The sequence below is a fragment of the Mytilus edulis genome, chromosome 1 (genome assembly GCF_963676685.1).
Source record: "Mytilus edulis chromosome 1, xbMytEdul2.2, whole genome shotgun sequence".
Classification (NCBI taxonomy): Eukaryota; Metazoa; Mollusca; class Bivalvia; order Mytilida; family Mytilidae; genus Mytilus; species Mytilus edulis.
In genome coordinates, this window is record NC_092344.1 from 60,814,202 (window position 1) to 60,829,764 (window position 15,563).

General features: G+C 30.0%; 1 protein-coding gene across 1 annotated transcript; it reads left to right on the forward strand.

The window, feature by feature from the left end:
- Nucleotides 1-6,656: 6,656 nt before the first annotated feature.
- On the forward strand, nucleotides 6,657-15,244 carry LOC139520625 (uncharacterized). Its single transcript, XM_071313450.1, has 10 exons — nucleotides 6,657-6,762; nucleotides 9,388-9,544; nucleotides 10,419-10,501; nucleotides 11,458-11,577; nucleotides 12,142-12,408; nucleotides 13,026-13,082; nucleotides 13,480-13,554; nucleotides 14,092-14,157; nucleotides 14,608-14,694; nucleotides 15,173-15,244. The coding sequence occupies exons 4-10, from the start codon at nucleotides 11,461-11,463 to the stop codon at nucleotides 15,242-15,244; spliced, it is 741 nt and encodes a 246-aa protein (XP_071169551.1). The 5' UTR covers nucleotides 6,657-6,762; nucleotides 9,388-9,544; nucleotides 10,419-10,501; nucleotides 11,458-11,460.
- Nucleotides 15,245-15,563: the final 319 nt, after the last annotated feature.

Sequence of the window (15,563 nt, forward strand, 5' to 3'; positions counted from 1 at the left end):
CTCCCTTTGGTGGAAAAATGCCATTTTTTGGCTTTAAAATTGAAATATCTTTTTCAACTCATCGGTGACCTATATTTTTTAATATAACTTTCTTATAAGCTGTACTTAAACTAAATTATTGTAAATTTTGAGCGATTTCTGTAATAAATTTCTTTTTTTATTTCGATATTAACTTTATTTCTCCTATTACTTCAACAGAAAAAAAACACTTTTACAAAAATGTATGCTTCTTTCGAAGGCAGATTGTGAGCGCAAATGAACGGTGACCCCACTTTTTTATTTTATTTTTCTATTGACTTTAAGATAAAGTTCATTTATAGAAAAATATAAAAGATCTTATATAAACGATTTAGACCCGCGAACCCCCTTCAGAGAAAATCCGAGTCCTTGCTATTTAATTTTTTGTCAGATCTACAGGTTTGCTCATTACTGCAATGAAGATGCAATTCTTCATTCCTTAAATTAGCGGAATACAACACAAGTTTACATGATTTATTTCGATTTTTATGCATGCATATACATATCAAAGTCGCTCAAAGTTTCGGTATAATACCCAAGAAGACCTACCCAAGATGCGGGTTCGAAACTACAAAGTAGATTTACAAGAAAAAAAAGGATCACAAATTGTGTATATAAACAGTCAAATCCTTCGGGGGATAGGGTGGGTGGGTTGAATACAAACTTAAAGATTTACTACACAAAAATCGGTATTTATGTGCATAAGGTTACATCACTTTTTTTTAAAGGGGCGATTTTAATTATAGAACATAATATTGATATTATAAATATATTTTTGAAATATTGTATGTATACAATGAACAAAAAAAACAAAGACGTACAGAAGACGAAAAAAGTAGCAAACATTGTTTTGTCAAAATTCAAGAAATACCATCTGATTGTATAATGAGGACTTGATTGCGCTTGGCATTAGCAAATATGTATTATTTACAATTAATTATCAGTGTTGATAGAGTCAGTCTTTAAAAACAAGGAAATTGTTTTAAATACAACAAAAGGAAACTTCAGACGTATGCAAAATTTCTATAAATTACTCAAGGTGTGATCAAAGAAATCATCTATTGGGCTAAAAAGGAGAAAGTAGAAACCAATTTACTCAAAATTTAATAAGGATTATAGAATGAGAAAATTATAAAGTTGTTAAGTATACAATGTTTTCCCCTTTCAATTCTTGCAAGGTAATAACAAGTTCAATTATCGGGAAAATAAGAAAAAAAATATACTATGTTTCTTTTTATATTTTTTTTTGACAAACCAATTTGACATATTATCAAAAAAGGTTTTAGATATTTTGATAACCTTTTTATTTTTATCAATATTTAATCTCAATTACCAGATTAAAATTTTCACACCTCTGTCCCGTCACAGATGTACTTTTACAACCATGTGTATTAACGGGACCATTGAGAGGTGTGAAAATAAAATAGATGTAAGACAAAAGTGTCATTTTTATTACAGGAACAGTAAGGAAAATTTCTTTAATGTCGCGTAGCTTTTTCTTCTTCTCTAGATTGATAATACACATGCAGGTGTTCTATACAGACTTGTGTAATCATAAACGTGTCAGCTAAGTTATGAAAAGTAAACTCAAAGAACTAGACATCATAAGTCATTTAAAAAATAATTGAGAGAAAATAATTATAATGATAATAAATTGTAAAAAGTGAATGTACAAATAATTTAAAAAGTGCATAGTGAATAATTATCTACATATACTACTGACAATAAAATAATATTGTTTATATATATACACCAATAATAAGAATTTTTACAAAATATTTTTTATTTGTTTGAGAAAGCATTATGCTTAAGCAACGAACTTTTACAACATGACACATAACCAAATTATAAAAAGTAGAGAACAATACAAAAAGACAAAGAAAACAAATCAGTTCGGATAATAATATGAATGATTTTATTCTCATAAACTAGTACATAGCTACAGAGATAATAACAGTTCATATATAATACATATATTTGGTTCGCATGTGTGAAAATAATAACATTATAATAATATTATAGTTCCTCTAAACAGGAGGACAGACTTTCAATGATATATGTCGTATAAATCTACACAATTTTTCTACTTCTACAACATTTTCAGATGAGAAAACATTTTTAAATTTAATAATGTTTGCATTTTTGTTACAATAGTGTGGTAAATATTTTTCTCTTTCTATGTTAAAACAATTGCATGACATAATGTAGTGACATTCATCGCCAATATCTTTAGAGCTACAGAGATTACAAGACCTTTCGGATCTCGGAATAGTTTGCCACATTTCTGTCTCCACTGGCAAACGATGATTTCCGCATCTAAATTTACACAAAGTATATAAAAAATTAAATCATTTTGGGTGAAAATAGTGTATGGCAAACAAAAGTTAATTATTAGCCACTATTTATAAACTACGGTTTAGTTGCAAATGAAAATGATATATTTGAGTTGATGGGGAGTAGGACCTTTATCGAATACCCACCGGGATCGGGTGTTTCTTAGATCAGAATTTCTGGAATTGTGTTTTTAAGCCCGGGATTTCTGGACCAGGGGCCCTCCTATCACTCTTTAGTTTGTTAAACCATGTTGACTATATGTTCATAGGAACGGGATTATTTCTTGTGTTGTTAATTCAAACTTGTATTAGTGATATTTGGTTAAAATAATACAATCAGAACGAAACTCAAAGATCAATTTCAACAAACATGATTTTAAATGTGCAAGCATTTTTTTACAGGATACTTTTGGCTTTCAGAACTATTTTGATATTTAAAAATTTCGTGATTTTTACACTTTATGCAAATTTAGAACCACCAACCATAAACTGCTCATTGATATATAAAAGATGGACAAATATTCAGGTAGATAGAAGAACTTGTAAATTATGTTACAGAACCGATTTTGGAGATGAGTTCCACTATATAAAGAAGTGCACAGAGATATATGTAAAAATAAACACTTTTATTGATAAAAAAAAAATAATTAAAACGTCCAAATATATTAATGTGTAAGAAAATTATGAATCTACCAAAAAATAATCAAAATTAAGAGAGCTAATTTTTTTCATAAGATATATAAATTCCCATGTGTGCTCTTGGTTAATTCTAAAAAGTGTACATATTTTGCTCTATGTATTTAATTATGTATTTATGTTATAAAAGTTATCAGCTTTTTTTTTCAAGTTAAGTTTCATTTTTTTGAAACGTAAATAAATATTACTAAAATTGAGAAATAAAAAGTGATCGTTTTTTCTTTTAATTTAGCCCCTCCCATTTCATATTATTCATGGGTCAGTGATTGGTCTACCAATTAGAATAACAATACCTGTTTAATTATCTTTACCTAATTGGTCAATAATATGATTGGCTAATTAATTTCTCTTTTTATGACTTGTTTTCCCTGTCAGATTTCATAACTTAGCACTTTTCCGTCGAATCTTAATCGAAAATTAATCAGAACGCAAATAATGGCTTCGAGCAGTAGCAAAGGCCTTTTTTGGTGGTTCACTTGTGATTCAGACAACAACACACTTATGTTTGCTTGCACCAACAGACCTGGCCAGTTTCCCGTACTGGAAGTTTCCTTAGGTGAAGTGACAACAATAGACGTGAAGATTTCAACTGATGAAGACGATGTAAGTATTTGTTCACCTTTTATATCTTTATTTCAGCTGCTTGCTTTTATTTGAAAAAAAAAGTTATGAAAATTTGAAATGTTGTATGATTGCCAATTGCCAATGAGACAACTCTCCATAAGATACCAAAATGACACAGACATTTACAACTATAGCCTAGGTCACCGTATTTTTTATTTTCGATTTATGAGTTTGAAGGTCTCTCTTTTATGTAATATGTACAAAAAAAAAGAATTAATGAATCAATTAATGAAATTATGTTTGAATTTAAACAGGAACTTTTTACACTAGAAAGTCCCTGACTGACTCGATCACTTTTCAACGTTACATTTATATTATTCATGGTTAGACTTACAACGTTAAAACAAGGAGGAGTGTGCCCCAATTTTCAGTATTTTTTAGGTCACACCTACGATAGTATAGGGGCATAATGTTTTCTGGTATGTGAGTCCATTTGTCTGTCCGTCCCTTCGTTCGTTCGTCAGGTTAAAGTTTTGGACGAGGTAGTTTTTAAAGTCAAATCAATTTGAAACTTAGTTCATATGTTTCCTATGATATGATCATTCTAATTTAAATGCCAAATTAGAGATTTTATTCGAATTTTACGGTCAATTAAACATCTAAAATGATAGTGTGAGTGGGGCATCTGCTTACTATGGACACATTCTTGTAAATATGATAAAGTCGATTTGTTAGAAAAAGCACATGAAGAAAAGGTTGACTGAGTTGCACGCCCCCTTTCTCTCTCTCTTATAACTCTTTTGATAGTGGTTTTGATTTTTTTTTAGATTGTTTTGTAATTTCTATATTTTATTAAAACATATTGTGTTGATGTTTGAATTGTACACTAACAGGTTAAGAGGTGTATCTATAATAAAATATTTGATTTGATTCAATTCATCGTGAAAAATCATAACGCGGTAATAGACAGTTACATTGTAAGTGAATTGTTTAAATTTTTCTCACCATTATATGATCCATTTTGTTAGAAACAATAGGCAGTATAGACATCAAAATATATATTAGAGAATAATCTTGAAATATTTACCTTTTATTATATTCATAATTATTCATGCAAACTAATTATTTCTTAGCACCATGAAACCGTTAATTTTTATTAGATCATTTCATATAAATTTTTTAAGTTATTTCTTACAAAATAGTTGATGCGTGTACTGCATGTACTATAGTTCAATGTAAATATTTTCTTTGTAATTAATTGAAATAATCACGAAAACTGATCGAATTGTAGCCTATTGTACTTTTTCATTTTTCATGTTATTTATGTAAGAGTCCGAGGGGAGGGGCGGTATGTCTTATATTTTAAAGGGTTATACTGTGTAGTGTCATTTAAATATTTCAGTCGGTCTAGAATTTTGTATCAGTTAAACGGGTTATAAACTTTTAACGTCTAAAAAGATTGAAATCATTATACATGTCTTATATACTCATAATACTGTTGAGAAAAAAAATAGTATATGATAGATTCTACAGTACTATAAAATCAAGGACTTTCTACATATAAATCATAGTTAGTTCTCTTTATGAAATATACAATTTAATTACGCAAATCTTTTATAATGATTTTTTTTAACTCAAACCCCTAACTGTCTTTGGGAAAGTTTAATTTTGGGTTGGACTAATCATTGTATGGAGGGGGCTCTTATATGAGAGGAAGTGCAGTCATTATTCAGAAATCCAGGATTAAAAACATGAAATCCCGAAGTCCCGATAAAGGTCCCTCTCTTTTGTGGGATGAAAGTTCGTTTCAGTTTTCATGTTATAGATCTAAGCCTTTTAATTACGCTGTGCCTTAATGTTTTATTGTAACAGAAACATATGTAAGTTACAGACCATATGAGTATTTAGACCGTACGCGTACGGTCTGTATCGTATGCGTATTTATATAATCATACGGTCCGATCATACGCTTACGGTTCCACTGTATGATTATACTTGTACGATCTAGTACAAGCCGGATCATAAATGTATTTGGATCAATATTTGTTAATTTTTGGCGAACACATCTTTTATTTACTGTTACAAATTAAAGTTATTACAATATTAGATGAATAAAAAGAATAGGTGAACATTTTAAAATCGATTGAAATTAAGAATTTAAATGTGTACATGCAGGCACCTTTGTTTGATTTCCATATTTTATAATTCTGTCCAGTATTTTGTCGGTTTTAATTCCGTTTTTATTTGAAGTATTGTAGGCCTAAAAGTTGTCCCTTTTAAGAAGTCGAAAAATTAAGTTTTTATTATAAATATTCCACCTACAATTTAACTGTTGGGGATTTCAGTTAATTTCATCTGTGATTGATATATAATTGGAATTTAATCAGTAAATTTTAAAATTAGTCCAACCGTACGCGTACGTACGAGTATTTAGAAAAAGTACGCGTACGATCCAAATACTCATATGGTCCGAAAAGTGTAGAATACTCCAAATACATAAAAAGGTAACTATAAATGTAATTATTTATTAATATTTTGGATAACAGATATCCTTCCTCAGTCAGATTCTGATGTTAAATGTTGCCTTCTTAGCCGATTAAACAAGGATTAAACTATTACAATCTTAAAATTTATTCAAGTCAAACCGAAAATCAGTTAAGACGCTTGCACCATTGTAAAAATTTGTGATACATTACATAAGTTATATGGCTAATTACAACAGAGAATTCAATTATGTATTAAATATTTATAATAATGTACGATATGAACGCACAAAAATGATTACGTCAATAAAAAAAAAAAATTACCAAATAGACAACACCAGAGACATATATACAAAGAATCTCTGTGTGTATATGTCTCTGACAACACTGAACGATCTAAATTTATAAATATATATTTCTATTAGATTCTAATATCTGATTAATCCCTTGGATTTGTAAAGTAAGTCTTGCAAGGGTCTTGCAATACAAATCCTCGATAATCCGGAACTCCATGGCATTTCCCAACAGATTCTAAAACTATGTATTGACATTGACTGGTTTCTCTCTCGTCATTTTATTTCATATCCGTTACTTATACATCTAGGTGCCCAGATTAAAAAACTGCCGAAGTTTTCCAATTCTAGCTGCGTAAGTCAGTACAGAATACAGTAAGTCAGAAATAAATTATCAAAAGGACTTTAAAGAGCCACGGATTTATAGCCGGCGGGTTTATGGGAAAAGGGGGGGGGGGGCTTTTTTGGGGAAAAAAATGGCTGCTTATATAATCAGTGACAGAGCGGGCCCCCTCTTAGGTCAGTCAGTGGGCCCCCACTTATGAACATTCCTGGATCCGCCACTGATAGCCATTTAAACTAAAGCAGAGCCCATACATCATTTGTACATACAGGTATTAATATTTGTGATCTATGATAAAGAGTTTATATAAATATATAGACTAGTTAGTCCAAATAATTCTGCCGTTTTAGTACTGTCTTTCGATAATACAAATTTGGACACCTTCTAAAGCAAAATCAAAAATAGCCTTTCTCGACAGCATAATAATTTGGACTAGTAGACTAGTATGACAAGTTCACAATCACTGACACAGGGGTTGAAATCTTAGCAATAAATGTATAATATAATAACAAGCACTTAATTCTATCCATGGGAAGGTCCACTATCAATATATTTATAATTCTATTTATATGGATAGTCAACCTTCCCATGGATAGAAACAACTTGAACAAATGCCTATGAGGCTATGTGTATAAATGTAAAACTCTACTTTACAGTAGTTGAAATAATTATGACATTTGCCAAGGCAATTTTTATTTTTTTCTGTGATGCCATCCTACAATGACGTCTGGCAAGGCTATTTTAATATTTTTCTGGGAGGCCTTCCTATGTCGTAGGATCTAAGAAGGTGTCGCCAGAAAAAAAGAAAAATAGCCTTTCAGACATCATGATATTTTGGACTACTTGTCTATCACAGTAGAGATTCTCTCAAATCAAAGCTCTAAGTACTGTGAGGGGGTCTCATTGTTGGGGGTTCTGATCCCAGATCCAGCTCACTGTTTTGTCAAATGCCCATATCCCACTTACACTATGTATGTTAAGCAACTTTCATTTTTTGTAATTACATGTCCTGCAAGACTCCATTTCCTGTTTTTCACGGCACAATAATTTGCATTTCACGTGTCATGCCTACACAAAACCCATTAACACAGGTCTTGCTTAGCCCCAATGAGACCCACTTGTGATAGTTGAGTTTGGAATATTTATACACCTTTATTGCTAAGATTTTAATTCCAGTACTTTGACATAGCTGTCATGATTGTTGTCTTCTGCTATTTAGAATATAATACCTGGGCAGGTATGGGGAATCAACAATTATTTTTCCCTGGCCTAAGTAACTTCTAAACAAACGTTGAGATTTACGAAGGTTTTATATTTATATAGATATAAAATCCAGTGTTTGGTCACTTTCAAAATATGCATTCGTTTACTATGGTTTTATATTAGATCATTTTTTTCTATCTCATATTACATGTATTAATTGGTGAAAAAAAATTATCATTTCTTTTTAATCTCATATTAATTTGCGATTTTTTTTTATTAATTAACAATACTCTTTTCCAATACAAAGTGATCTACACTTTCTGAAACATGTCAATACTTAATGTTATGTGAAATCTATTAAGTGGGCATTGCTTATATTAATCTTTCTTTTTAAATATAGGGTTTTGCTATTTTTATTATGCCCCTCCTACAATAGTAGAGCATGTAGAGGGACATAATGTTTTCTGGTTTGTGCATCCGTTCTTTTGTCAGTCTGATAGTCTGTCAGTCTTTGTCTGGTTTCAGCTTAAAGTTTTTGGTCAAGGTAGTTTTTGAAGAAGCTGAAGTCCAGTCAAGTTGACACTTTGTACACTTCTTGTTTATGATATGATCTTTCTAATTTTAAGCCTAGGTAGACTTTTGACCCCAATTTCACAGTCCGCTTCACATAGAAAAATGAAAGTTGCGGTTTCAGGTTAAAGTTTTGGTCAAGGTAATTTTTGATGAAGTTGACAATGGTTGAAGTTCATTCAAATTAAAACTTAAAACACATGTTCCCTATGGTATGATCTTTCTAAGTTTAATGCCAAATTAGATTTTTTACCCAATTTTACGTTCCTTTGAACATGGAAAATCTGCCTTTGAGAGAAGCATGCAAATTTATTTTTGTTACTGTACTTGTTTTCTATTAAACTAATAGGAGAAAAAAGTTAAAATAAAAAACATGAAAAATACAAAAAACACCTTAAATTACATAAATGGTTTAAATTATACAAAAGTTAAATTTTAGTACAGCTTATTTAAAAATGATAAGAAGAAATATAGTTACCAATGAGTTAAAAAAAGAATGTCAAGTTTGATGCAAAAAAATGGGATGATTTTTCTACCTTATCATAAAGTAACAACTAATAGTGTAACAAATGAAGTTAGTTAAGAAATAAAAAAGTGTTTTGCTTGATTTTTTGTAACCTTGAGTCTTCTTTAAGAGCAAGTTTTGATCATAATCATGATAGTATTAAGGTTTTTTGAAAGTTTTAAAATGCAACCAATATTATACATGACTTTATTTCAATTTTGTCTGAGTCCTCTACTTGCATACTGGGTTATATTGATATGAGTAACATCCTCCCCAGATATTCAAATAGGTTAATTTGGGCAGTTTAAATTGAGGGCATGGTCACATGCTTATTTAAACAAGTTGAGAACATCTTTTGATTATTTATTTTTATCTTCAGGCAGAAGAAGAGATATTGGCAAGCCTCCCCTTGCACAGATACAAAGCTGTAGATAAAACCTTTTCAAGTTTGGAAAACAGGAAGTCAAGATCCAACTTTCTAACAGACCTTCACGATACACTTGACAGTTTACACCTACAGTTTGCAAGATTAGAAGGTACTTAGTTTATTGATTAAATGAATAAGATTGTCCTCTTATACAATGGATTATACACATTTCATTGACCTTTGTGACAAATATATAAAAAGAAACAAATTTTTGCATTATTCAGCATTTTGATTTTTAAAAAGTTGGTCTTGTCCTGGTGAGATACTGTTCTAATTTCTTTAAACAAAGTGAATTAATTAGGCTATATTTAAAATATAAAAATAAGTTGATATGAATTAATGAGACAATCTTCCTCATCAGACCCAAGAGATCCAATGTTGTAAAGTAAGCAACTATAGGTCACTGTACCACCCTCAAAGATGAGTAATCCCGATATCCCTTAGCATAAACTTATCAGTTGGGAACCAGAAAATGTAAAAAAATTAAAGAAAAGATTTAGGAATAAAACAAACACGATCTTCAACCAGAAACAGCAATCAATGTATAACATGTATAACATGCTCCTGACTAGGGACTGGCACATACATAATGTCAGAATCCGTCCCTAATGCGTGGAAATGACATAAAAAGTTATTAACTATAGAATTAGTTGAAAAAAAATTAACAATGTTGACTCATCAGACCATAGGACTCATTTAAACCAAGGAGAACCAACTTTCCCAAAAGTGTTGTACAATTTAAGAAAAATATTGATCACAGAGCAATTGCTGAAAGCATTTGTTATGTAAATATTTAAAAAATATCATCTTGTGCAAATCTAAAATATATTTATTTTAAGAAATGAAATAATTATGATCTCTTATGGTTTTATAGCTTCTTATATGTTTTTTTGTCTTTATTCATGTCAGGATTTTAAATGTGTAGAGTTTGAGCCTTCCTGTTGATTTTAAATTTGGAATTTGATTATTTTTGAAAATTTTAGATGACATACCAGCAGTCAATAGTAAGCCTACACAAAAGACAAAGACAAAGTTTGTCCATAAGAGTCTGCATGAAGAACTTAGGGTGAGTACTAAATTACTTATTTTATTGACCACCCATGATAGTGATGCACATGATGTTAATTAAATATTAAATGTTATTTATGCCCAAATTGATTTTTTTTTAAAATCTAATACAATGGTCTATTAAGTCAATAAAATATTGATTAAAATTGAACTTTAAAAGTCATTCTGTACAGTAGTAAAACTGTTATTGTAATTGCCCTTGTAAAGTGTGCCCTGGTACATAGATATAGGAAGATGTGGTGTGAGTGCCAATGAGACAACTCTCCATCCAAGTAACAATTTAAAAAGTAAACCATTATAGGTTAAAGTACAGCCTTCAACACGGAGCCTTGGCTCACACCGAACAACAAACTATAAAGGGCCCCAAAATTACTAGTGAAAAACCATTCAAACGGGAAAACCAACGGTCTAATCTATATAAACAAAACGAGAAACGAGAAACTCGTATATATTACATGAACAAACGATAACTACTGTACATCAGATTCCTGACTGATAGTCTGCTCCCCCATTTCTCTACGATGGTTTCAAATTGTGTGTGATAGTTGTGATTTTCTTATCAGGTAGAAGTTGAAAATACTTGTCAATGAAAAGGATATTAACAAACTTTAATAGATCTTTAATAAGTTTATCCTACAAAAGTAATTGCAAAGTTGTGTTTGTTATAGGATTTTTATATTAAATTTGCATTTTGATATAGCTAATGTAAATTATTAGTTCAATTTCCAATAAGGATTGACATAACTTAAGAGAACATTGCAAAATAAAGTTTTTTTCTTTATTTATTGAAACTAGGTCCATGACAAGCATTTTTAATTACAGAGTAAAAAAAATGATAATACCAGCCTGGATGTGATAGTTCACAATTAAACAATGAGTTTTTTGCCATGAATATGAAGGTATTAAATGCCTTTGTGTAGTAATGTAGTACAAATTTCTGAATTTATATTTTAGATCATGAGAGAGGCTCATCCAGAATCAGGTGCAGCAACAAGACAAACTTTTTTAAACACCTCTAACAGACTGTGGAGAAAGAAGGTGATGCCTCTTTTAGGCTTCAACCCAGCAAAGCATGTAAGTTTGAAATACAACACCAATAAAAATTTCCATTTGGATATCTGGATTTGTTAAAAAAAATTCGACATTGCAATTTCAATTGTATGAAATGAACATGATGTTTAAACCTTGAAAGGATGTGGTATGATGATGATGATTGCCAATGACACAAATCATCACAAGAAACCGAACAACACAGATATTAACATCTTAGTATGAGCCACTGTAGGCCTTCAATAATGAGCAAAGCCTATACAGCATGGTCAACTAAAAAACTTTATTATATAAAATCAGCAACCATGCTCACAACATACCAGAATGCCATGTGTCCAAATACATGCTTTTTAATAATCAATATAATGAAATGTAGGATAGTGGTTTTATTGAAATAGGAAATAAATTGAACTGATTGTTCGCATGTTAATGATAACTTTTTCAGCAGCATGTAGAATAAACAGCAATGTTGTGTATAAGAACATGACTTATTTACTGTTTTGAATAAAAATAGAATGTCTTACAGAACTCGGTAGATCCTTTAAATGTAATGATTTATTGTTGACATGAAACCCATTTTAATTCTAGGAAGGTACGTTTGGTGGTTCTTTCAAGGAACAGATTTACCTGTCAACCCTCCCAGAGTGCTGTTTTGACCTGGTTATAGATATAATCAACTCCCATGAAGCTGGTTTGCTGCACCAATCCAATAGAAAAGAGACTACCATCAAACCAGGACTTTTCAGACATCTTGTCAGCGTCAAATCTGAAGTAGTAGTTCACAGACATCTAAGTCAACTGAATAGCGGACTAGTCAATCTGCCAGAGTTTCGTCAACAGACCAAAAATATAAAGGTAACTTATAAGTAAAATGAAGAAGAAAAACTGATTTAAAAACAACAGCATTCTTTTTTTTGTTAAATAGGATGTATTTATTTTGATTTATAACTTAAATATCAAAGATCATAAATTGCCCCTGTTATAATAACAATGATAAAAAATGTTGCATATTTTCTTTTACCATTTTTTTTAAGTTATAAACATCAAGTTACCCTTTTTGTGAAGCAAAGTGCAAATTGTTTTATATCTAAAAATCAAATTTAATGACAAAAAATCAATCAGATGTTTTTCCCTGATCAGATTAATGTTTTTTTTTCAAAATTGTGAATTTGACTAACGTCTTGTTGTATGAAAAGTTTTTATCATTTAACAAACAATTGATTCAGTGCAAATAAAACACTGAAAGGTTGTTATAACCTATTCAAGTTTGCAAAAGATGAAGCAATTTTTAAATTAAAGAATTGAGTGAATTTTTTGAATTATAAAAATGTCTTTAATTCTATACAATCTCTCCATAACAGACAAGGTTCAATGTCCATTTGAAAATGGTTGACTGTGGTAAAGATGTTGGTTAATTTATAAATAGCTTAAATTTCTTTTCAGTCAATATTGATTTTTTTTTCATCTTTCAGGTTCAGTCTCAGAGTCAAAACACCACATCAAATGGACCAACAGTGAGGCGTTTACAGGTATGATATATATAAAGAGATGTGAAATATTTAGTAAAATTTAATCATGTATCAGGTTAAAGACTTTAAATCAATAGTTATTTTATAAAGAATTGACAAGAACACAGAATTAAAAGGCAAAAGCCAATTTTGTATTGTATTAAACCAGTGTAAAATTCCTTAATTGGTCAAGGCAGGACAACACCTCGAGTCAAAAGGCAAAAAACGAATTAGAATTGTTTAGAGTAAAAAGTCTAATAAACTCTTTTTTTTTGTTACCACATATCCAAATTAATACTATACCTGTTAACATTTATTTGAGATGGAGACAAATTTATAATTGCAACAAATATTTGAAATATCCGAATCAATACATGACTAAATGCAACAGATACATTAAATTTGGTTTTTTTTGTAGAATGAGATTCTCCGGCTCAAGTCCAGAGTTGAAGAGTTGGAAGAGTTGGTTGAAAGAAATCAAATACCAGATCAGGTACTTTTTTTTTTACTTTGTGTGCGATTGTCAGTCTATTGTCTTTCACATCTGTTCATACCAAAATAAAGGACAGAAACTCATGTTTGCTCAATAAAAACAACACAGTAGTGTTTTATTATAGATAAATTCTCTGTTAGACATAAACCTAACAAAACAAAAAAAATAACGAACATGTAGAGGCTTACAGACAGTCATCAACAAAGTAATATGCCAAGCTTTAAATTGTATTTTTTTTTTAATTTATAGGATAACATAGCAAAGTGTGTTATTTAACTATTTTACCAGATAAAATACATCAGTTTGCAAATTTAGATGTATAAATACCACTTACTTTTCAAAAACACTTGTACCAACTCAATATGAAACTGGTTCATAGGCTTTAGCAGTTTGAGCTGTTTTCAATTTGATGGATATAGACACTTGATGAATTTAGGTTGCTTTTCTAGATAGCTCTTTGCTCATATGTATACACTGAAGTAACATCACAAAATAATATATATTGAAACTCTTTTAACATGTTAAATGTCTTTGTAGGATGTGTATGAATTTGAAGACACTGACTTCTCACTCAGAGAACAAGATGTGGAGGATACAATTCAGGTAAGCTTTACATTTGTCAAAGTTAAAATTTGTTAAATCATGATAATTGTAAGAACTTAGTATGCATTTATAACAAACATAATTAACTGAAAGTCTCGACGTTACAGTACACATTTTTATGAACAAGCAGATTTTGAATATTTAAGGTGCTGATTGACAAGTGTAAAAGACAATTTAATAATCTTGATTTAAGAAAACAACTCAACACCAGTGTTATGCTGAACCATTATAATGACCCCTAAAGCCCTGACTAGTTTGATGTTCCTAAAATAATATTTTCAATCAACATTTTACTTTATACATTTCACAAATAAATATAAATGAAATTTAAATTTCACATCATTACCCTCATCCATTCGTTTGTACTAACAGCTGATCTGACAATATAATACTTTTCTGATAAGAAGTTTTGTTGCATGACCTTTAATGAGAATGTTTTTTGTCTTTTAGAATGAAGAGTTGGAGTTGGATGTCATTCCTGATACACCAACAGGTTCACAAGTTCGAACTATTCCAGAAACACCATCCACTTCTAAGGTATATTATCTGGTTGAGATGCCAGTAGATAAAAGTAAATGAAACATTTAAATGTGTTCGCTATGGTGCCTTAATTTTTTTCTTGTATCACTTAACAATTAAGCTTTTTTTTTTAATTTGGTTTTCAGTTTTAGCCACCTAATCAACTGAAAGAAAAGACATTGTGTAAATTTCACCTCAAAGTCAAGGAAAATACGGTTTTATATCCTAAATCGAGACCTTCAAATTTGTATAATTGTTTTTTAAGCAGTTTATTCCGTACAATAAATGTAAGATTTTTAGTCAAACATATCTGAATTTGGTTTATTTATGCAATATATAATTATTTTGCACCTTTTAATTGCAAGAAAAATATTTTGATCAACCTGGCAATTTGAATCTGGATCCACTTTTAGACAGAAGTTATAAACTTTTGACAACATTAAGTCAATTAACATCCTTAACATGACTGATTGTTAAATGGAACAATTTATTTTAGGCAACCAGTAGCAGAAAAAGAAACAAAGAAGGAGAGCTTCTAAACATCCTTGACAGACTGCGTGAGGTATGAATGCAATTCAATTCAATTCAATGTTTTATTTAAGTCTCATCTCTCAACAAGTACAATCAATCTTTATACATTGTAAAATAACACTATATAAAATGAGAGCCATTCTATACAGAATTATAAGAGACTATTAAAATGCTTAGATAATAATAATACATAATACGAAATAAAATTCTATGTACAATATATAAAATTTCTACGTCTTTTTAAAATTAATTGGCAGGTTTTGGCACACACACGAATCATATTTACATCTGAGAATAAAAACACGAACTTTTGATTATCATCCAAAGTATTAAAATTATCATTTAAAATTTTAGCA